A 23615-nucleotide genomic window follows, 5' to 3' on the forward strand; every position below is an offset into this window, starting at 1 on the left:
GTGTGTGTGTGTGTGTGTGTGTGTGTGGTTTCCTAACAGAGACCTAATGAAAGCTGTGACAGCCTTTTTACAGTGGCATCCCACAGGGCTGGGCTTGTGCTCTATGGAAAATATACCCAAACCTCTCGTGGGTGTAAACGTGTCGGGGGCTTTTCAAAAACTGACAACCCTGAGCACAAATCACATCTCATCAAGAGGGCTGTTGCATTATCGCTACATTAAAATATATGCAGTTTTGACCAAATAATATTTCACACCTACAACTGCATGGGGTGGGATTTTTAGGGGAGACACACTTAAAGTCTCACATTCATCTCAGTCTGGGCTTCAACTGTACAAATAATGCAGCATGAGGAGCATGTGGTCGTTAAGGAGACTGTGTGAGGCTGTCGTTAGTGCAGGAAGAGGTGCTGGATTATTGATGCCTCTGAGCTCCTCTGCTGTGCTCATTTCTGGTTGTCTCCTCATGGTGGAGGTGTTCTCACTCACCTCCAACCTGGCTGACAGCCAAGTATGAATTGCCTTCCCCATTTCCCCATGCTGACACTGCAGCCAGTGGCCAATAGCTACGCATTTTAATATGGAGGCAAGTCTGGGAGAAACAGAGGAGGGATAAGAAAGTGGAAGAGAAAAGACTAGAAGACTTTAAGCGTGCGTGCGTGCGTGCGTGCATGCGTGATTTGCGTTGGAAGAAAACGAGCCAGAAAGATAAAAAGACGATGGAGGGGAAGAAGAAGAGAGATGAGAGGAAAGATGAAGCATAGCAAGTTGAAAATCAATAATTAAAAGGTCATGTGCAGCGAGAGAAAGACAGAGAGAGGCCTGGGAAATAGAGAGAGAAAGAGAGAGAGAGAGTGAGAGGGAAAGATAGAAAGAGAGAGGGAGATAGAAGGTCCTTCACCTAAATAATACCTTAATCCTTGATTAGCATGCAGCAGCCAAAGTCTCCTGCTACCTCCTCACGTGAGGTCACAGGGGATGTTGGCACGTATGCACCATGGAATTTATTCATGCAAAACTTTTTTTAAGTTGACACATTACATTAAATGCATATTCAGGTAGTCACCTAGTACATACTGATGATGACTTAGACCTTATTTTTAGGTATTTTTAAAACAGGATTGTTTTGATTCAACATATTTCATCCATGTACACAAGTTGAATCAGACCATTTGTTCCATTGTATTTATGGAACTACATTTCACTGATTGAAGGATAAGGCTGGTAATATTCTCTATTTTTGTTTAAGGCCCATTAATTTATTTTTTCCATCTCTGTCTATTAGCCACACGATGGACCAATAAATTGTACACCATATAAGGAAACCGTAAACAGCCTCAGACACCACAATGATGAAGGAAAGAGAGCTGAAAACATTTAGTGAATAAAGCATGGTGTCCTGGAGAATTGTTTTTAAAACATGGCCACACATAGCAAGTTTTTGCTGCAGCAGCATACTTACATGACTTACTTATTTGGATAAAGTCATTGTTGTTTTTTGTTCTTCACAGATGGTTTTGTTGACAATAAGAAGAAAAATACAAAAATAAGCGTGAAAATTCTTTCTTAAACTGAAAACAGTAGTTTGACATCAGCAGACATTTCCTGTAACATTTTAACTTTAAGCTAACATGGATGAGAAGTCCTGAAAGTGGTGTAGATTAAATCATTACAGCTACTGAGCTTGCAAACTGATGAAGACCCTATGACACGGTTAAAAGCTCTGGAAAAATCTAGCAAGTAGACATTGAGTTGGAATTTTTTTTCAAATCTTTTACTGCTTCATTTTAATAGTCTAGTAAAAATGTATTTATTCAGCTGCAGAAAAAAATAATAATCATCCTTCAAGTCTAGGTAATCACATAAGAGTAAATCTTTCTAGTGGCCTTGAAACGATGGTTTCTCACAAAGGCCAAGCTCAACCAAATCTGTAATATTAATTAGTAATATTTTGTTACATTATGAAGAGAGCTTAAACATGACACTCTGTCTTTGAACGTGTCAGTCCTCGTCTGGTGTAACTCTTTGTGTCGTTTGTTGTGTGTATGTTGTGCAAAGTTAGTGCATTATTTGATCATCAACTAAATTCAATTCATCAATCAAATACCCCATGATGCTTTTAGACAGCCAGTGTATCAGTAAGTGAACTAGCAGTCTATCTTGGACAAGAGTCAGACTTTTGGAAGGAAAAGGCCAAGCTCAACCAAATCTGTAATGAAAGAACACGATTAACGTAATGGATGCATTAGGAGCAGCTTTCCACCTTCCTAAGCATCAGACAGCACTGATGTGTTGATTCTGTTGAGCTTAGCCAGAGACTTTCTTAAAGGGGCTAAAAGAGCTCTAAAAATAATCACACATGACAAGCCTGAGGATCATGTGTCATGTTTTATCAAAGCTTAAAGTGATTTCCGGTTCCTCTGTTTTTTGTCGACGGGAGTATCATGAACTGAGTTTGACCACGGGTATTTCAATTGCTCCCCGTCTGCGGTGCTGACCTATTTAGTTAATAATCGCTGATCTCAGTTAATGGCAGGCTAACAACCTAATTATGAGCAGCGAGGGAGCAGGATAGAAACACTGTAATCATGGGCCAAGGCCAAGCTGACCGCAGAGACCATACATCTGTGATTTAAGTGTGTTTACGAGTGTGAACTCTCCCACAGGCCAGAGGTCAGCTTGCACCAACCTCCAGCTTATAAAGGTAAATGTACTTTATTGTCACATACACATACGTTTAACCCATCCCTCAAGTGAGCAGTGGGCAGACACTTACAGCGCCTGGGGACCAACTCCAGATCTGAGCCAGTGCCTTGATCAAGGGCACTGACTGGGGAACCTGTTTTTATTATACTTGGAGAAGAGTCAGACTTTTGTAAGGAAAAAGCCATATTATAACAAGTAGGGATCTGACACTGTTTTAAGGAGAAATCATTAGACCCAAGTAAACTAAAGAGGTGAAGACTTCTGCTTTTTAGGTCGTACAATTTTGGAATGCAGTATTTAACTCTTCCATGAATTCTTAAAAGAAAATGAGGAGAGCTTGAGTTAATATTTTAAGTGACATCATGTTCGTCAATTGTAAATATAAATATATAAAATATATATAATCATGTAATCATTTATTTATTCTGGCCCGCTTCCACGATATTTGTGTTGGGTCCCACGCAACCGGCAGAATTCCAATCCCAATGCAGTCCTCTACATCATACTGAGTGGTTAATCATTAACGAATGATTACTCAACCATCATCTACCATTAATGAAACATTGTGGGTACCTCCAAATAAAGTAATGCATCAAACTGAGTTCAATCATTAATGTGAGTTTCCCTACAAATAAAGTAACACTTTAATGCTCCTCATTAACTTTTCATTAACTTACTATTGCCATTTATTTATGAATACAGTAACTCCCAGTCTGTTTATCAGTAACTGAGCATTGGTGCTTGTGTCCCGGTCATTCAACAACATCTAATTAACTAACCAGTTCCTCATTCGTTCCTCATTCATTCCATAATGCGTCATTTGCATATTTCTTCAACTTGTGATACAAAAAAAGATTGTGTTGATGTAAGTCATCAATTGGGGAAGTTTCATGGGGATATCTAGTTAAAATTCTTACCCTATGTATCTTTAGTGTCTCTCCTTAAACTGGTTAGTACTGTATTAGATTTTTCTCAGATGTTATTTTATCATATAATTTACCAGATTTCTGTTGTCCTGGCAAGTTTCAGGTCAGCATGCTCCCAACTGCGGTGCACACTCGGTCAGAGACGATAGATTAGACACTGGCTCCAAGCCCTTTTTAACCTCCTCCACGTTATATCACCCACGCGCCATATGAGCCTCCTTCAAGGGTAATGAGGGAGCAGACCGCTCACTTCCGGTGTCTGGACAGCAGGTTTTCCCATACACAAACACGGTAACGCAGATTTGAATCACAGACATGTCTCAGCTTGGGGGTTGTTAAAATGGGTGGGCAATATGTGGTCCGCTTCTGTGTTAATATCTTTATCCGATGTGTGGGTGTCCACACATGCAAGCGTTTTTGTGCATGTCAAGTGTTTAACAAAAACGAGAGATAGAAATGCACAGAGATTAGACGTCCACAGCAGTGGTTCCCAACCTTTTTGTCATGTGAACTAAAGCACCACTTCATCGACAGCAGACATCATGTTCCATGTATTGGTTTGATTTTTAAACTTTTAAACTGGCAATTATGTTTTTCATTCAGTTGAACTGTCAATGTTTAGGTCAGTTTGGTCATGTTATAAGTCCCACTGCCACTTGTAGTGTACTCACTAGTGGCAGAGACAAGACGTTTTTCATTACTTTTTGCTATGTATCTTAACCTTTTTAATACTTGTAGATATTTAAACCATTTATCCAATGCTCTTAGCTTTTTTTGCCATTTCCCAATACTTTTAGTCACTATTTGAAGTGTTTCACTACTTTTCATTACTTTTATGTCAACCGTATCCATTGCTGTTAGCTAACCATTTACCAGTTACTTTTAGCTGTTTAGACTTCTCCGCTTGCCTGCAATAGCTAGTTTTCACACTGTCACAACATTTTATGTGTTCAGGTGTTACAGACCAATATGTGGATATATTTTTATATCCATTCGTAATTCCTGTTTTAACAAATTAGTTGAGCTACTCTACAATCGTTTTAAATACCACCCTGGCATCTTTAGTATCCTATCCCTCTGGAGTACATTTTGACTGCATCAACATAGCACTGTCCAGCATGTCCATATTCATCAGCTGCCATTCTCAGGGCTTTAATTTTGAGTGGGAGTATCTGGGGAGCCAAAAGAGCCAGCCTATCACGGATGACTGATTGCACTCGCTGTGACAGCCATGTCTTTGCCCCCTCCCTAAACTCTCCAACTCCGAGGCAATAAAGCCAAGGAGGTAAGAGTTTGACACCAGTGTGACCCACAGTATGAACCCTACCCATGGCGTGTCAGAGGTGACCTTCTGTGGGGATCAGGGGTCATTGTTTTAAAACAAGAACATCAGAATCATGGCATCCACACTCTCTGAGCAACCTGATGCCCATCTGGAGGAATTTGCGACACATTGGTGGCAAACATTAACATTTTTACTAATGAATGTTGATTTTGTTTGTTTGATTCAGTTTCAAATGTATATGATGAATGCAAATGCAATCAAACATATTTGACATCTGATACCAGTGATATCACTAAAACATAGCTCTCATGAATATAGATGTGGCTGAAGGTGCTGACTGAAAGCTTTATCTGCAGAGTCCTTGAGCCCTAAAGAGATGACTGAAATATTCTGTGAGGTTACCAAGCCTCCATCTGTCAGATTCCCACTCACTCCTTACCATGTATTGTGAGTGTTTTGGCCTTATATCAGTGACAATGAGGTCAGAGAGACAGCGGAAACTGCTGGCTATTGAGAATCAAGAGGGCCAAAGAATATCCAGTGGCTACTTTACAAACCATGACACATTAGTACATTAGGGGAGATGTATATTTTCCAAAGAAACGATTTGATAATGAAGTGCATTTGGAATATGGATCACAGCCGTCAGACCACATCAGAAAACCTTTCTCCAAACAGCTTCTTTGTTCATAAACCAAAATAGGATTCTGCATAGCATCAATGTGGAAATGAAAGAACAAACAGGGAAATGAATAGATGTAGTCTCATGAGGTAAACTGCAAAAACCTCACTGTAGTATTGACAGGAATTGCAATGAGGCTTCTGATAAATGAGGGTGGGATTTGTTAAAAAAGAGACAACTGACAGGACGTTTTTCAGGACATGCATAGTGAGAGTGTGTGCACATAGAGAAAGAGCCAGTGGTTAATAAATGACTGTGAGCGACAACCCAGGCTGTAAGATAAATGAGAGCAACTTAAGTGGAAGGGAATCAATCACAGAGGGTAAGTTTTAAGTGTTCCCAGTGAAGAATGTATAAATTAGTCAGCAAAGGCAGCTTAAAGGTGCATGGCTTCAATTCCCTGTGGGATTTGTTGCCAGACTCCTGCACATACAGACTCACTGGCTTCATTTTTTTTTCCTGTGAAAGAACTTGATAACATCTTCTAAAGTAAGATTTAATTTTCCCCAGCCAAGGATTTTAAAAATGTATTCATGAGCAAAGTCAAGCAGACATCCATGCTGAAACAGAAAAAAAGATTGAAGTCTCACTGTACATGAAATTAATCTTTCAGCAAAAATGTAAATTTGACTCTTTTAAATGTATGAGGTGACACACATTCAGATTTCATGGGATATGTCTTGCAGAGCTAAAATCCTCTAAAATGAGCTCTTCCCTTGGGCCAATTAAATACTAGGGCACATTCTCAAAAGCATGCTGCTCCTTTTCTGAAAAAGACGCTAATAAACAAATAGTAAAATTGCATAATCAGAAAGAAAATCAGTAAGAAAGTCATTATGAAAAGTGTTGACCACTCCAAACAATTCTGAGAAAGATCTGTCCTTGTAAGAAAATGGCATCTTCTGGTCGCTGGGCAGGACAAGAAAAATGGCAGTAGTTAAAGACACAAGCTGCAGTCTAGACACGAGACAGGAAAGAGAATATTGGGAAGCTGTGGTGCTTAATGGTCACGACCACTGGGATTCCCATGATAGCAAAGTCTTTTTCATGCTCCGTCTGCTGCCAACCACCCACCATGATTGAAATCTCTGACAATGTGATTCCTATGGTCAGTGACTGAATATGTTCAACCCCCATCCCCCAGTGTATCCACCCTCTGTCTATACTGGCAAAGTGTATAACTGAGGCAGAAGGAGATAAAACTGACGTGGAAGGATGTTGAATAATGTGAGCAGCCGTGAGGCATTCTGACCTTCGACCACCCAAATAATGTGGTATATCTAATCCCCAAATCCTTGTCCGGGGGCTCAAGAAGGGAGCTCAGTCTCTGAGACGGATGGCAAATAAGGTTCTTCTGCAGCCCTGCATGGGCTTAAGCAACATATGACATGCATCTGCATGAGGCCTTGTTAGATGATTATTAAGACAAAACATAATGCAATTTACAGTGGATACAGAAAAAAAGACACTCATGCTTCTCAAGCCACTATTGCAGCATTTTTGAAGGATCTTGATCAGTTAATTGTTGATTGTCCGTTCCAAAAAGTAAAGAGTTTCCTCTTAAATTATCTGCTTTAATGTGACTGAAGGACTGAAGTCTGTAGGTTGTAATTAGGCCAGGAGTGAGTTTGCAGTAGTGCATGCTTGTATCAGGCTTAGCTCACAAATATTTTCTTGATTAGTTGTTTAGTAATGCCCTGAGAGCTCAACACATTTCAAATTAAGAAAACATAATGCCAGTAGACAAAATACAAGCAAATGAAGAAATGTTTTTACCAATTTGATGACACATGTGCATCCTTTTAGAAAAATGCTGAAAGAAGCTCACGACACAACATAAACTGTTTCCAAGGGACACTAAAAAGTGATGATATGCATTACTTTTTAATGGGACACTCGTTCCATGTGACTTGTTGCGATGGTTTGTGGATTATTAATATATAATAAAGTCTGCTGTCCTCTCTCTCTATATATATGATATGCTAATGAGCAAAAGGTAATGCTAGGTTGACAGCAGATATCTGCAACACTATATGAATCATGTCATAACAATGTAAAAATGAGCCAAAAAAAAACCTCACTGACATATCAGCGACTTTAATAACTTTGATCTTTCATTGGCAACCAAACTTGCACTTCGCCAATTGTAAGATGTAGTGCACTTCGTATTTTTGCAAGCTGCTATTTTTTAAAATCTGGGTAGAGTGAATAAAACTTGGCTTAAAAATGGTGGGTTTGTACAAGACATCCATGATTTGACCAATCAGTGATCTGCGGTGTTTTAACTCCACCTTTAAAGTAACGGCTCAGCTTACTTGGAATCTTGAAAAAGCACCAGGTAAGCTACTATCCACAACATAGAAATAAAACGGATTATTTATTTACTTCTATGATCCACAACTTTTGTTTTGCTAATGAAAAACCAAAAAAGAGCAAGTTTGGATTTGAGTCGTACCATGCAGTGGAACAGCAGCAAATGAGTAGCAACAAAATGTGGAGGGTGACAGCTTCAATAGAATGGTGAGAAAACAATAATTACTTTCTGCAGCTGTAGGCCGATATCAATCAAATCAACCTCTCTACAATTTACACTGTAATTACCAATAAATCTGTTTCCATAAAAAAACATCACCAGCAGCCTCTGGAGATCCCTGAAGAGGACTCACAGCAGTGTGTGAGATGGTCTGGAGGAAGTAACACCCTTCTGATCATTCATTAATGTCTTACACCTATCCACCAAGCTGCCATTGTCTCACAGAGGAATGATAATGGCCACTCTGTCTCATCCCTAGAAAGCTAGACATCTGTAAGGGAGGGGGGGCACTTCCACTTTCTCTAGGCCACTTCATGTCATGTGTTGCCAAACTGGAAACAAACAGGCATTGTGCTTTAGCTTTGCTGCTGCCCTGATGCCCATAGACTGTCCCTGTTTATAGACCCATCACTTAATTGTGGCCTCACACTGCCAAGTCCATTCTCTGCTGTTTCTCCATGATAATTGCAACTATCAAGGCTGCTCTGAGGTCTGATTGTTGACCTTATTCTTTCTGCCTGTGAAGGCAGAAACGTTACAAATGTTTTGCAAGATATGTATAGATAATATAGATATAGTAGATAAGTGTGTGGGAGTTTGTTTGAAACTTTTGGTCTTTATTCTTGTGACGTGTATGTCTTTGCTGTTTTAAAATTTTATTTTTGTCATTTGCACTTTTTTATTTGGGAGAAAGGTATATTTAGAGAACATGCAACATTGCAGCAGGACTTGTAAAGCGAGGTAAGCAAGATCACTGGTCTCAAGTTCACTTCCTATCAACCAACTCATTGCAAGACTTTCCATCCTGGACTGGTGATCTTTTCACACGACCCTCTGATTCGTACAAAAACAAATTAAAGTCACACATGTCTGGATTTGCATGAGTAGCAGACATACCAAAGTTGTTTAGTATATTGCAAAAATGCATGTAAATGTAGTGATTCTCTGATTGCATTCCTCTCTCCTCAGGGGTGCTATCCATATCTGAGGGTGTTGATTAGACAGCAGCCCCCACCCACATTTGCAATTCACAGCCTTGTTCTCACATACCATTTATTGCTGTGCCGTAGTACTGCAAGGTGAGAAAAGTGGCTAACTCATACATGGCCATTGTAACGCTAAATTTTAACAGCCGTGATAGCGACGCTGGTATTGTTTTCACCTTGTCACCATTGTTGCACAAGTCTCTTTCACTGTGGCTGCTTATTCTTTAAGTCAATCTGTGGAATAAACCCAGGGCAAAATTAGCATGGACGTAGGCCTACTTAGGTTTTACAGTTCACATTTTGCCTCTCCAATGAATCAAACAACTTGTTTGACTTCAGAGACACATAAGCACTTTCACACATTTTAGTTTGTGATATTCTGGTAATGTCATGTTGTTGTAGGCTAATATCCATTTTACCATGCCTGGATTCAGGGGCGTCAGACTGAGGAGGGGGGACTGAGTACCCAGGACCCTCATGTGAGGAGGGCTCAAAAAGATGCTAGAATGAATAGCTGTGGATACTGGGAGGGGCTCATAGAAAATGCCTTTATACAGGGCCCAGAATTGGTTGCTACACCCCTGCAAAGATTATCTTGCCAGGGCCTCCAAGCGGCAAATGGGTCCCTGCTCTGCCAACCTCAACCCTGAGCATATGCCAAACCCTTTTAGATATCTGAGGGAACTGATACCTTAAAAGTCTAATTTCAGGCCTACAACTATTAAAAACAATAGAAGAACTGTAAAATTAATTTGGTCTTTGTCTTCAGGCAAACAGAAACACAGGGTCCTTGTTAACCCTTGAGCTCCATCTGTAAGTGCTGTGTTTAATTCGGCCATGCACTCCACATTCTGCTGATCCCTGGACCTCTATAGCACAAAAAGGCATTTGACCCCCGCCTTCGGTCTTAGTTTAGCCGGCTGTGCTAAACTAGCTGCATGCGCTCCCACAATAACAGTATTGACGTCACTGGCCATCGTTGGACACATGCTGCCTTCAGGTTCTCTTCATAAGATTCGGGTTTCTAAGCACTTACGTGGTAGATCTGACTTGATATAATAGAAAAATAAAAATACTTTGGTCGACAGTTGTTTTAGATATCAGGAGAGACAGATGTTTTCTAAAAGGTGAGCTTTAGAAAAGAAAACTGTTTTCAACACCTGTTGTTTAAGTCTTGGACTTATTAATTTGTTCCTGGTGTTTTCACAGTCCAACAATTGGTCAAGTACAGAGGGTGCTGTCTGACCCATCACCTAAAGGACTGAATTTGTGTGATAACCAAATCAAATAAAACCGATAGTGTTGAATGTGTGTAGAAGTGGCTTCAGAGATTTTGTTTGTAAACACAGAAGTGTGGTGTGCTATATGTCATCTTTGCAAACACATGATTTTATCAGCTATTTTAGCACACATGCCAAACATGCTGTGTAACCCAAATTCATTTAATCTGAGGTGGGAAGCAGAATGGGCCTATACGTTTTGTTTGATTGCTCATAAACACCAGAAACTTTTAATTTGTCAGATTTAGCAACTATCGTCCAACCAATTTATAGTTATGTTATTAACTGTTAGTGTTTTAGCCTACAAATCACACAATTTTGAAACAGTATTATTTGTATAATCTTTTGGCAGCTATCTTAATTGGGATAATTTGGGATCTAGGGTTCAAGAGAACAAAACTGACCTCCCATGTTGGATTAACCTGCTTGGAGACACAAATTTGGCTATCTGTTGGGCCCGGATCAGCCAACCATTCCTCTACCTACCATTCTAATACTTAGGCCTACTAGTTTTTCTGTGCTAGAATACAAACTAGCTCCAGATTGGCTGTGAAGTAATGTTGAGATATGATTTAAACACAAAGCTGAAATAGTAATAATATTAACCCCTTTCAGATTGCCTGACGTTCTGGGGAGCCAGGGCAGTTGCAGAAAAGCATTTTTTGTTGGTTTAAAATAGGAAATCTCGAGTTCTTATTTGGGTAAATGTCTTCCATTGGCATTTTTACAGGTCAAATCCTCATTTGATCATTTGTGTTTGCTAGCGAAGCAAATTTCCTTTTTCAGTGGTTAGATCTTACACGAATACCTGTCACGGGGGACGCATAACTGCATATAAACAAAGATCGTATAGGCCACTATTCAGTGCGCTCGTAACGTGTCTCACATATGGCCCACGGTCCCTGAACGTAGCAATCTGCAAAACTGCGAGAGAAGCGGTGATTGAAGGGGATAGCAGAGCGGCGGCGGCGACGGCCATCTTAGAGCTACCGTGGTAACCACTCATCTTCTGGATTTTATTTTTCTTGTTGGAAAAACATTTTGCCCGACTGACGAGGAAAGAAGAAGGTTGTGTTTTTTTACTCCGCCACGGTTGAACTCGAAGTCGGGATGCGGTTCCGTGGGAATACACAATTTGCATCCGCTGTCGGACTGGTCCTCGGACTATTATGTGCGGTGGAGGCAGCTAAAGGTAACTAAGCTGGGATTTATTTCTCGTTGTGTTGTGTCTTGCTGTAACGTTACGTGTCAGACAGGTTTCTTTGAAAACGTTGGGACTTAACGGTTCTCCGGAGCTTCCCGGTTGTTCCCAAGCGTTGAGAGTTAAAACTAGACGTTAGCTCGGCTGTGCGGTCCTGAGGGATGTTCAGGAACCTGCTCAGGGATGGTCAGCTCTGGAGCCGCAGCGGATGGATGTAGCGAAGTACCCCGGCGGCAGCAAGTGCATCCCGCGATATTGCATCAATTTTCATCTTTTAATAACCACAAATTACACATTATATAACTGTTAACCATTGTTATTATAAATGTGTAAGGTTTTATCCTAAAGCACTAAAACCTGAAATAGGCTACTTTGGAGATAATATCAAGGCCACGAAACGACCCCCTTCTGACATCTGCATTCAGTCTGTTTGTGGGCACTGGTGTCCTTTACTCACTTCTTAACAATTTGATATAAGATTAAAAATATGTTTTCACCCAATGCAAAGTTCGTAAAAAAAAATCAACTCGTTTGTGATACCCCCTGTAACGGTAGGCTACTCTGTCTAATCTAATTTTTTAAAGATATCTGAGTACATCGGAATTAAGGCTAGTGATGATATGTTTCTTAACCCCCTTTTTTTGATTCAGTGTTAATTAATCCACATAGGTGTTTTCCTCCATAGGCCTGATGCTTGGTTTAGCAACCTTGTGATCGCACCACGATTGAGCTTGGTTGGCTACGCATTGCAGATCCTCTTTACAAGCCCCTGTTTTGTAGGTGGATTTAATAATTAATGTGTTGTGATCACAGGCTTAAGTATAAAGCCCTCAGTGTATGGGCCTACTTATTATAACCAGAGATTGTATAAGAACTGTAAGTGCAACTGCGCTCTTCATTTGCAATGTCACCGATGGACACCACACACTGAGGAGAGGCATGCCTTTATTTGCTGCAGGGCGGTCCACCTCCCTCCTTACAACAGCTCACTGCTCAGACATGAACACCGTCACTGCACGAATTTATATACTGTGTTTTCACATTAAACCCAATCCACTGACTCCCCAGTGTGAGCTTCCTGTTTTAGGGTGTGTAAAGGCAGGTGCATATTAGTCACTGGCCATATTGGCATGCCTGGGCAGTCACTATCGCTTGAGGCCAATGTATGTTGTTTTCTTTTAATGTTTCACCCCGTTTTATTCTCTATTTACAGACCATAAATGGATATAAGTATATATATATATATATATATATAAATAAAAGTCTGTTTTAGTCCATAAAAGTCTGAACAGGGGCTTCTAATCCAGCCATGTTTTCCCCCCTGTTGCCACGTCTAGCACAGCACCTGGAGGCTACCATTTGTAAAGCAGTAACTTAATTTCTTTTTTCATCAATCAAAAGGAAAAGGCCTGTAGCAGTTAGTCATGGTGGTAGAGTGTGAATCTGACTTTTATGTTGTAGCCAAATGTGTGTTTGTAAAGTGCACCTGCTGACTTCCCTGTTTTTATCAGTACAGGAGACCTGTGAAATCACCATCTTGGTGAGGGCTTATCTTTTATTAACCAAAGGTCACTTGCATATTTTGTGCCCCACCTCTTGTCACCTGCAGTCCAGCTTTACATGCCATACATTTATTACCAACTACCTTTCAGCAGATGGGCATGCATATACTACTCAGGTGTTTCCCTAAGTGGTTCATGCTTCTGAATCCTCTAGTTTGGATATTTACAAGTTATTTGATTTTATTAATAGAGTAAAAGACCAACCTTCAGCGCATTCAGGTGAATTTATCAGCATTGGCAAGAGTTGTTGTGGTCCTCAGCTAGGGCTGGGCAATATATCGATATTATATTGACATTGATATACTAGATAAGACTAAATGAATTATGGATATGGAAAGGTTGTCTTTTCATGGTTTTAAAGGCTGCATTACAGTAATTATTTTTTTGCCTTTAACCACTTAGTCATTATAACCACATTATTTATGATTATCTAAAATCCCATTGTGTACATTTTTTGTGAAAGCACCAAAAATCTACCTTACAATATTGCATTGATGTATTTGGTCAAAAATATTGTGATATTTGATTTTCTCCATATCCCCCAGCTGCATCCTCAGCTATTCACCTACTCTATCGTTTTGATACCCATCAAAATTCTAACCTAGACTGTATGATTCATTACACTGCGAGCAGGGAATTGTCAGTGTGTAAAACTAGTGCAAACATGTATCTTCTGTGGCAGGCCTGTTGAAGCCTCACAGCTTTTAACTCTTTGGTGTTGTCCACCGCTGATAATGGTTTTTCTACTGAAGTTTCTCAAGTTATCCATTGTGGCTTTTGTCACTTGTTTTCTAGGTCTTGCCCATGTAATCTATTTATTTTTCTGTTTTGATCAATTGCGGGGTGTCTTCATTGTCTCAAGTCAAACATTAGGTCTGTTGAAAATGCACGAACCTCCTCTCTGCACAAACAGTCAGACAAAGGAAAAGCTGGCTGCTGGGAAGTTTCCTGGCCCATTCATCATCAAATTAAGTAATTCTATTTGAACAAATTGGATGCCCTGCTTTGTGTGGCACTAAGTTAACATATGCACTCCCCTCACATACATATTACACGTTAGGTGCAAATATTTGCTCGCAGTCTTCCTCTTCTTGCATTTATTAGAAAAGCCTAACGTTGATCCACTGAAAATTACATGTCAGTTATTGTTAGAGCAGTGTATTATACAATACTTTTTTACTTTTTATGTGCAATACTTTTTAAATTGAAACACCTCTGCGGTTGTTCTCTGATCACCGCCTCATTAAAATATTCTGTTTATTTAAATGCTCATATAAAAAGGCCTACCTAAGACATGTAGGAACATATTTGACACTTTCTTTATTCTTACTAAAATTCCTCGCTTTTATTTGAAAAAAATATTTAAATGATTATGATCATTACATCAACTAATTCATGAATTTACTAATCAATTCTGCTGTAGTTTAAGTGCTTAATTACTGGCTTTTCTAAGTGGCCGTTAGCAGCTTCACTTACAACATTGATATCAGCCTTCAAAAATTAATATTTGTTGAAACCTACCTTATGAAACGCTCTCATCCCATATAGGTCCATTGATTAGAGGATCACAGAAAAACAAACCTGGGATGTCTGCCTGTCACTGTGACCTTGTTGACCCTGGGTTAATAAATATGCTCACATTTTCACATTTGCTGACACTCTGATTCCCCATTTTAAACCTTTTAGCTCCCAACAATCTGTGTGACGTAAGTCATCTTGCTATGTTATGGCAAACAGACAAACTATGTGGATGCACACAGCTGACAATGACTGCATTGTTTGGCTCTCCCTTGCAGCTCTTGTAACACTGTTGTGTTGTATGCCATCATTCAGCGCCAGTTTACAGACTTGTTTCTCCTAAGGAATAACATAATTAAATATCAACTGAACTGTTTTTCTGTCATTAGCCAGATGTCTAAAGATTCACTTTGAACATGTCATGACTTTTGTCGGCTGGTAAAACTAAATATCAGCTGTCGTCAGTGCATCCCTCTAGGTGGTTTTGATTGATAGGACCCATTTAATTTGATGGTTAGTGAGTTTCTTCACGTATAGAGAGCCGAAGTCACACCCTTCTACTTCTGGTCCATGGGACCTAATTCGGAAAAATATGAACAGGTGTCGACTGGGAGAGGCAAATTATTTTTTGATACCGTTTAAATTGAGCCATGGATTACAAATATGTTTGTCAATTTAAAAGATAATTTTTCAACCAAAAAAAGTCTCAGTTTACTGTTAAACTGTTGAAGTATAAGACTGTGAAAATACAAACTATAATAAATAAATCTATTAGAAAGACTACACACTTTAATGTCACATGGATGACCTCTCACCGAAGCTACGATGTCTGTGTGTGTCGTACTCGGGATGTAACGATACTCAAATGAGCAGCATATCTTGCTTATTCTTTTATGCTTTTCTCTTATGCTTATCTGCTAAAAACACTTCACTGGATAAAACACATCAGGTAAGACAACGTTACATGTGTTGTGGAACAGAGCTAAGCTAGCTAGCTAGTTGAGCATCAAGCTAGGTGACGTAAATTGTGTGAGACAAGAGATGAGTGGTTTGGATCACTGAGTGGTTTTACACAAAACTTAGTGGTACTCTAAGTGGTACTATGACAAACCTAAGGCTAACTGAGACTTTCTTTGTATTGATCCATGGATTACAAATATGATGTTCATCAATTTAAAAGATAATTTTTCAAACAAAAAATAATTTGCCTCTCCCCGTTCACTCCCGAATTAAGGTCCCATGAGGTCCACCAGAAGGGGCGGGACTTCGGCTCTCTATTTCACAATGTTTAGTCACTACAAGATAAATGGCTTTATCATCAGCAATCATTGGATACAGATGCAGCTAAAAGGACTCAGACCTCACATACCTTTGCATATTATACTGTTGTACCGCATTATATGCAGGAATATTAAGAGTTGTGTCCATCCAAATTTAATTACAGTTTAACATTGTGTTCAAGTGTTATGGTAGTCAATGTCAAATATACCATGCCTACAAGATATTGGCAGCCAATTAAAGGAAAATACAATGGAACACCAAAAAAAACAACAATTAATAGCCTAAACATTGTCAGACTTGGACAAATATGCATGAGATCTAGAGGAAGACTGGATAAAATTTGTTGATGCAAATTTCGAAGAGAAAATCTAAAAATAGGCCTTTTACACCTCATGGTAAAGAAGTTATGAGCACCAAAGTGCCTTGTAACTGGCCGCATGGTGGCACTACCCACAGTCAGACTTAATCACACGCTCTTTGGGTAAATGCCTCCATTTACACCTAATTTAATTTGAAACCTGTTGTGTTTTTATTATAATATCCTGATGACAAACCGACAATCAGGACTGAGGTAATGAAGGAACTTTGCATTGTTATAAAGTGGGATATAACATTTATTACTGCTTCTGTGTTGTAGAATATAAGAACCATAAACATAACATTTTACCCTGTATTGTCCTGAATAACAGTTTACTTGCCCTACACAGAGGCCCTCTTCCTGTAAGTTACATTTCTTTCCATTTCGGAGATTTCTCAGAGGAACAAAGGGCTTTTAGGCCTAGACTTCAAGGGTCGGGCTGTGAATAAGCACGTCACAATGTGGCCACTGTTTGTGGGATTGCAACTCAAGCCCCTCAAGAATGTGTATATGAGATAATCCCATGAAAGTGCTAAATTGTTGAAGCATTTATATTTGGTAATTTGCCACTTAGTGCTGGAAAGATAGGCCATGAGAATACTGGACTCAATTTGGGTCGGTGGTAAAATTGGTGCCTTCCCTGGCTGAATAGAGTCAGTGAACTGTCAGGAATGGGTCACTCAGTTGTGAATATTAAGTTCTGCCAGATGACTGTGAAGTTGTGTCAGCCTGCCACTAAGAAAGAAGTTTACATTTATGTGAGTTTACATTTTTGTGAGTTTACATTTATGTGAGTCCTTGGTCCTGACGTTATACATTGGAACTGAAGAGCAAAAATTAATGTTCAGAACTGAAAACACCAATATGAGAAATTGTCAGAATTTTTCAGAATTTTAATTAATTTACCCTTTATATAGTATAATGATAATAATTAGTCAAAAATCTGCTCAATTCAGTTTGATCAGGGATTTTACAGGAGCAGTATCTTGTGAAGATATTACAATAAACTATTCAAATCCACTAAAATTGTAATAACAGAAATATCTTTTTTCTTCTTTAAAATGCCAATATTGAAATTGCATGCCTAATTCTGAAACAATATCTATTTCACTGTGTTATTTTTATTGCTGTGAGTATAGTATAAACCAGAGCATTTTAATTTGATCCACATCTGTAGCTTATATGGCTGTGTGACCTCCTCCACTGAGTCCCATTGCTTCCAGGAGCAAAACTGGCACTGCAGCTATTCACATTTGGGCGTGTCCACATTGAGAATCAGGCTCTATGGGAAACCGGTAACCAAAGAGCACATATACCTGCCACAGGTCCGCTGTACCCGACAGCCTGCACAGAGCTATAGCCGCCTCACTCTCACTACTTCACTTTCACTGGCTCTTTTGTGCCACTCACACAGAGAGGTGATTGAGTTGCGTTCAAGGTTTTGCGACTCCCAACCCCCTCTTCAGAGAAGTACTACGGTCCTTGAGGGTGTGTTCGTTCTGTTGGGTGGCTGGGACTGCATAGAGGACAAACAAATGTTGTTGCCTGGCAGGGAAACTGAGAGGCTGTCCTGTGTGAGCAGGGTTTTTAGGGAGTGAGGGCCTCTGGGGTCTGGGTTTCCTTTAAGGGTCCCTAGAACAGTCTGCAGTCTGTGATGGAGGTGGCTTGCGTCAACAAGCTGAGAAGCTTGCAAGGCAAGACAAACAGAGAAGTGTGCCCACTGTTTCAGACCGTGAGCAGATTGTCCATTGATTATTTCTGTTCCATGGAATTAAGAGAGCCACTCACCAGCATAATTAAAGTCATTGCCTGACTCAGATTTGCATGCACCTCATACCTTTGCCTGTTTGGCTGCAATTTCTGTTTGTCTCTGTTGGAAATTTCTGTCTGACATCAATACGCCCTGAGCGGCTTTCTAAACTGCCATGAAGGGATCCTGTGGTTCTGGCTGTTGAAAGCTCTCCTTCTGGCAAGCACAGAGATTTTAAATAGTTAGAAATTTGCAATAGCAGGAATAGCCTACTGCACAGTACATACTCTGGGGCAGTTGATTTAAGTGGCACATTTTCTTCTGTATTTAGTTTTCACAGTTTAAGCTGTTCAAAATTTTCCAAGGTTTTTTTGGCTATCTCCCTGGAAACACCTCAAGGTCAGACAATCACCTGATCACAGATACTGCCTTCTCCTTTCTTCAGTGTATTGCTGCAGCTATTTAGCAATTTATTATTTGTTTTATTGAGCTATTTAGTCTCAAACAATAAAAAGACAGCCTGCACACTCTGCTTGTAAAGCTTGCTTCGACTTATGTTGTCTGTGATTGGCAAATTTTGCTATTGATTGAAGTTATATATAGAGTCTAGACTGGTTGTTCAGAATTTTGAATCAAAGATAATCACTTGCACCAGCTGCTCAGTATGTGATTTATGTAAACCTGCTAACATTTTCACACTCTTCCACACACTTTCATAAACTGCCATGAGACTGGGCTGTCCAGAGCACACGATTCACTCTCAACGGTTTCTTTGATATGAAAAATAGTATGCCTAAGACTTTTCATTCCTACCTCTGTCCATATGACCAATAAAGAACCTTGAACTTTCAAAATTCTAATGTTTTAAAATACAAACACAGGCCAAACACACTGACCATGTCCAAATGTGGTCTAAGGGATCGGATCTCAATGCCTCCTTAATGCAACCTGGGTGCATTCCCACCTGTACTTCGAGCTGTCCACTTGTGATCGCAGCACTGAGAATGGATTTTAAAACCAGGTAAAAATGGGGCACAAGTCACCAGGTAATAAATTAGTTAAAACTTGAACTATTATTGCACTAATGAGTTAGATGCCGCTCAGTAGCTGATTTACCTAACAGCGAGGTGCAGTAGAGCTTCACATTTGCATAATCAAAGAAGACGAAGGTGTAAAGGCTGTCAAACATTAAAAGTAAAATATGAGCTAAATTGATGAAGCAGAGCTCTCTACAATGTGTCACAGGCCTGACACTTGGCTGCACCATCATCATTACACAACACGCCCTCAGAGGTTCCTAGGCATTATCAGGCTTTATCTGATAATTACAGACTGATCATCTGCTGCTACAATCTGGACAGCTGTGGTGCGTTTCTCTGGCTCTCCCTGGGTGACCAGTAGCCTGTAAATAGTCTGGTATCATCGTATTTGGTTAAGTCCATGGCAGTAGTGACGATTCTACAGTAGCAGGACACTTGTAAAGCTGTAAAGTGTTGGGGAGGCAGAATGATTTTATTTCCCTACCATGGAGAAGAGACATCACAGCAGTGGCATGGAGGCAGTGAGAGTGTGTAAAAGCATCATGTTGAATCTCAGGTTTAACAGGATCTATTGTGGCTGTAACATTCTCGCAGGAAGTAATTCATCACGGTTAATAGATCAAACTGTAAAGGTTTGGCTAGAACGAGCTAACCATAAAAGGCTTTGTCTTTGTGTTTGTGAATGGTCAGGGGTGTTAGTAGTTGTCTTTGAAGGTCATGGAAGAAGTCATTGATGGCACAAATAGAATCTTAATTCTGTGGGAAACACTGAATAACGCATCTGTACCGAGATATTGAATTTGGGTATTGAGAATCGTGGAATTTTACCAGGTAATGGTACTGACTTCTACATTTCTGATATTCTGAAATGCCTACTCCAAACAAAACCCAGCTAAAATACACATACACTCAGTTGCCACTTTATTAGTTACACACCATTTATATCAACAATGGTCGGCTAAAAAACTTTCTGTGTAATTCAAATCAACACATTCAAAAATTAGTTTTAACTACTACAATCTTCGTGAAAGTAGGATTTATTGCAGGCCTGTATCAGACTGTATTATTATTATTATTATTATTATTATTATTTATAATAATAATTATAACAAGGTGTACCTAATTAAATGGCAACTTAGTGTACTTACAGCAACATAGTAGTAAATACATATATATTTCCCTCTATACTTCACAGGTACTTGTGCCAATACAACAAAAACAAGAAAAGACAGCATGTTGAAAACTCCTTCTTTTAGAGAAATGTATATACCCTTTTCTATACATGACAAAGCATGCATTATTTTAACAACTAATTTATTTGAAAGCATTAATGGTCTCGTAAGATATCCACTCTGGTTTAAAAGAGTGCACAGGGCCGGGGACAGAGACATAGAGCTGATCAGTAGATGGTTTGGCACGGCACAGCTTGGCACACAGTCACAGGTTGTACTTTATCCTTGTCCACCTGTTTTAGAGGAATTTAGGCATGTTTCAACCCTTCTCTCTCTCTCTCTCTCTCTCTCTCTCTAAAAGTTAATGTTTCTCTGAGTTCTCCCTCTGTTTTTTTCATTTGGACATCTTAAAATGGATTCCCGTTGCTGGCGGGACATCTTTACTAATATCATTATATCATGCATAATAAAGTTTTGGCAGCCTCAGTTGATTGTTTGATGTCTTGCCCATTGCTTGACCTTGTCCGTGAATGAAGTACATGCATCCCATAATAGGATTAAGTGTCATTGGCTTTATTTGCTGCGTAACAGGATTGCATACCAGGTAGTGTGTTGCCAGGATGTAAGTGGGTCCAGTAACCATCCATATGTTCTCCTACAGTAACGAATTGATATGTGTGTTTGTCCACTGCGTCTGACACATCTTTAATTTCTCAATGACTTCTTAAATGATTTTATTTTGTGTATGCTAGATTGGGGCTTAATTTGTTTGGTAGTGGATGCAGTAAATAGTAGGGTTCGTTTGTTGTTGGGCTTCTAAGAAATAAACTTTTTTTTTGTAGATGTGGTTCATTCTAAATCAGCAGCGTAGGATGACTCTACAGGGTTAATATCAATTATTCGACAGGAGGCAAACATCAGCCCATTATATCTGTGTATTTATATTGTGACTTTACATCTAATATTTATATTGAGGCCATAAATAGATTGGTGTGTCACTGTAATCCACCCCTTAAGCACACGATGATTGCATGTTTGTGCAATGATCTAAAATCTTTGTAGCTAGCCCCTTTCTGTTTACCTGTCTTTAGTCCGTTTGTACTCTGGCAGAAAAATAAGCATTAATTGGAATTAATGATGTACCATCCTTACAGTTTGTTCTTGAAGGCATCTTGTAATGGCTTAGTGACTTAAGAATTACAGTGTACACACAGTCACAGCATTGTCTTTTTAATTTCAGCAATTATATTCAATAAATGTTTCAGATAAATTTAGAGGCAAATTCAAACCGAATCATTGTGCTCGTCTTGTCTTTAAACTTGAAGTAAGCTGAAAAAGAAGTTTTCCGTAGATGTTAGGTGTAACATTGTGCCACATTGTTGTGACCTCCCTATGTTCAACATGTAAGGATTTAGGACTATGATGTCTTTTGCCATTCTACATGGGATTAGATCTGCAACAATTCTGATAATTAATTAATTAATTGTTCAAGTCATTTATTGAGCAAAATATGCCACCCATTAAAGGTGTACTCAGTCTTAAATTGTAGCATTTGCTGTGGACTGTAGATCAGACAAAACAAGTAATTTAAAGATGTCACCTTGGGCTCTGGGAGCTTGTGTTAAGTATTTGTCACAATATGCAACATTGTGTAAATTAATAAAAAATAATGGCTAGAAAAGTTTAGAATGAATTTAATCGTTAGTTGCAGCCCTACATGGGATAAAGCCAGTTGTGACACAATTCTGTATCAGGCCTGTTTTAAAGAATACATAATGTATGGATACATACATAACAAGACATTATGTCAATTTAGAGTGGATACAAATTACAAAAGACACTAAGGGAACTTGATCAGTTTAATGTTTATTATTTGTTAAAAGTCAAGAGATTCTTCTTGGATTATCTGCTTTTATGTGAGTGAAGGACTAAGTGTGCAGGTTGTAATTGGGCCAGTAGTAAGTATGCATCGCATTACATGAATTGGTTTCCCAATTAAGTCAAATTAAGTAAATGTCAGTCTTCCACACTAACCTCCTCAGTGTTGCAGCAGCGGGCCTCTTTCCTAATCCTATTTTAATCTTAAATCCCAAAGCCTCCCCGCCTGCAGGAAAACAACTAGTCTCTCCCAGATAGTCTCTCCTTTATAATCATAAAAAATCTTATCTTATAGGTAGTATGTAATAAATCACCTCGATTCACAGAATAATGGTGTCTGCATTTGTGCAAATATAATGTCTTTGTTGCTTTGTGTCAAATGTTCACAGCACAACAAATGTTCTTCCCATTCACTGCAGCCTTGCAGGGAGATGATGAAGCAATCTTGTCAAAAGGGCCTTGTTGGCAATTTCACACATGTATGTGAGGATTTCACACTTTAAATATACTTGTGCTTTAGATTTCATTTAATGCTAGGTGTGTGTGTGAGTGAAAGGCGCTTTGATTTTAACGTTTATTTACGGGAGTAGTGCAGTTTGCTTTTGAATTTGCCTCCCAGGTCTGCCGTTTTATGCTTTCACCTAATTCGTGTCTCGTTTTTCTTCTTCAGTTTTCCATTTATGAGCATATCTGCTAGAGATGCACCAATTTCAATTTTCTAGGCTGATTCTGATTTTTATTGAGTTTGATCTGCCGATACTGGTTTTAGCCGATTCCGATTTCATTTTTTCTAAACACTTTACAGCACACACAAATAATTTCTATCTTTTCTTTAATAGAACATTTTACATTTTGCATGGAACATAGAACATTTTTTTTTACCGGTAATCAAACTCTATAAAATAGAACTACATGAATTACTCCTGGTGTGGGAAATTCACACACATCTTAAGTGCAATGTTATGTAAGAACCATTTCCTCCTTTTCATCCAATATCCAACTAATTTTTTTTTAATATATTTAGCAAACTAAACTTCTGTATGAAAACAGGTAATGCATTTGTTCCAAAGGCCATCCAGAAGGTAATTGTTGTGAGTGACATGTCAGAGAATAGGCGGACACGCCCGGAAAAGCAGTCGCGTTTGGAACGTGGCTTGCTGTTAAGGAAAACAGTAACACAGCGTTGCTCTTCCAGTTAATGTCTATAATATGTTTTATTGAATACACCTATTCTAGTCTTCAGAGCCTGTTTAAGTAAGCCTGTTTTGTCAGAGATGGACATTTTGAGTTTCAGGTTGATTTGAATGTGCTTATCATTGACAAACATACAAGACGTGCATTTTGTGGGAATCAAAATAAAGACAATTTCTGAGCAAGAGCAACTTGGGAGTTCTTTGCATGCAGTGTGGTGTGTAGTTGATCTGGCTGTCTCCTCATTTTAAGAGACGCTGTGTGAC

At 39.2% G+C, this 23615-nt stretch overlaps 1 protein-coding gene across 4 annotated transcripts in view; it reads left to right on the forward strand.

Annotated features, from left to right (window-relative positions):
• Positions 1 to 11322: 11322 nt before the first annotated feature.
• clstn1 (calsyntenin 1) overlaps positions 11323 to 23615 on the forward strand; it is a 45643-nt gene continuing 33350 nt past the window's right edge. For all 4 annotated transcript variants that reach the window (XM_032521634.1, XM_032521636.1, XM_032521635.1 and 1 more), the window contains exon 1: positions 11323 to 11590. In XM_032521634.1, the coding sequence (XP_032377525.1) occupies positions 11509 to 11590 (82 nt within the window). In that variant the 5' untranslated portion in view covers positions 11323 to 11508. The remainder of the gene's footprint in view (positions 11591 to 23615) is intronic.

Source organism: Etheostoma spectabile, chromosome 7 (genome assembly GCF_008692095.1).
Source record: "Etheostoma spectabile isolate EspeVRDwgs_2016 chromosome 7, UIUC_Espe_1.0, whole genome shotgun sequence".
NCBI lineage: Eukaryota > Metazoa > Chordata > Actinopteri > Perciformes > Percidae > Etheostoma > Etheostoma spectabile.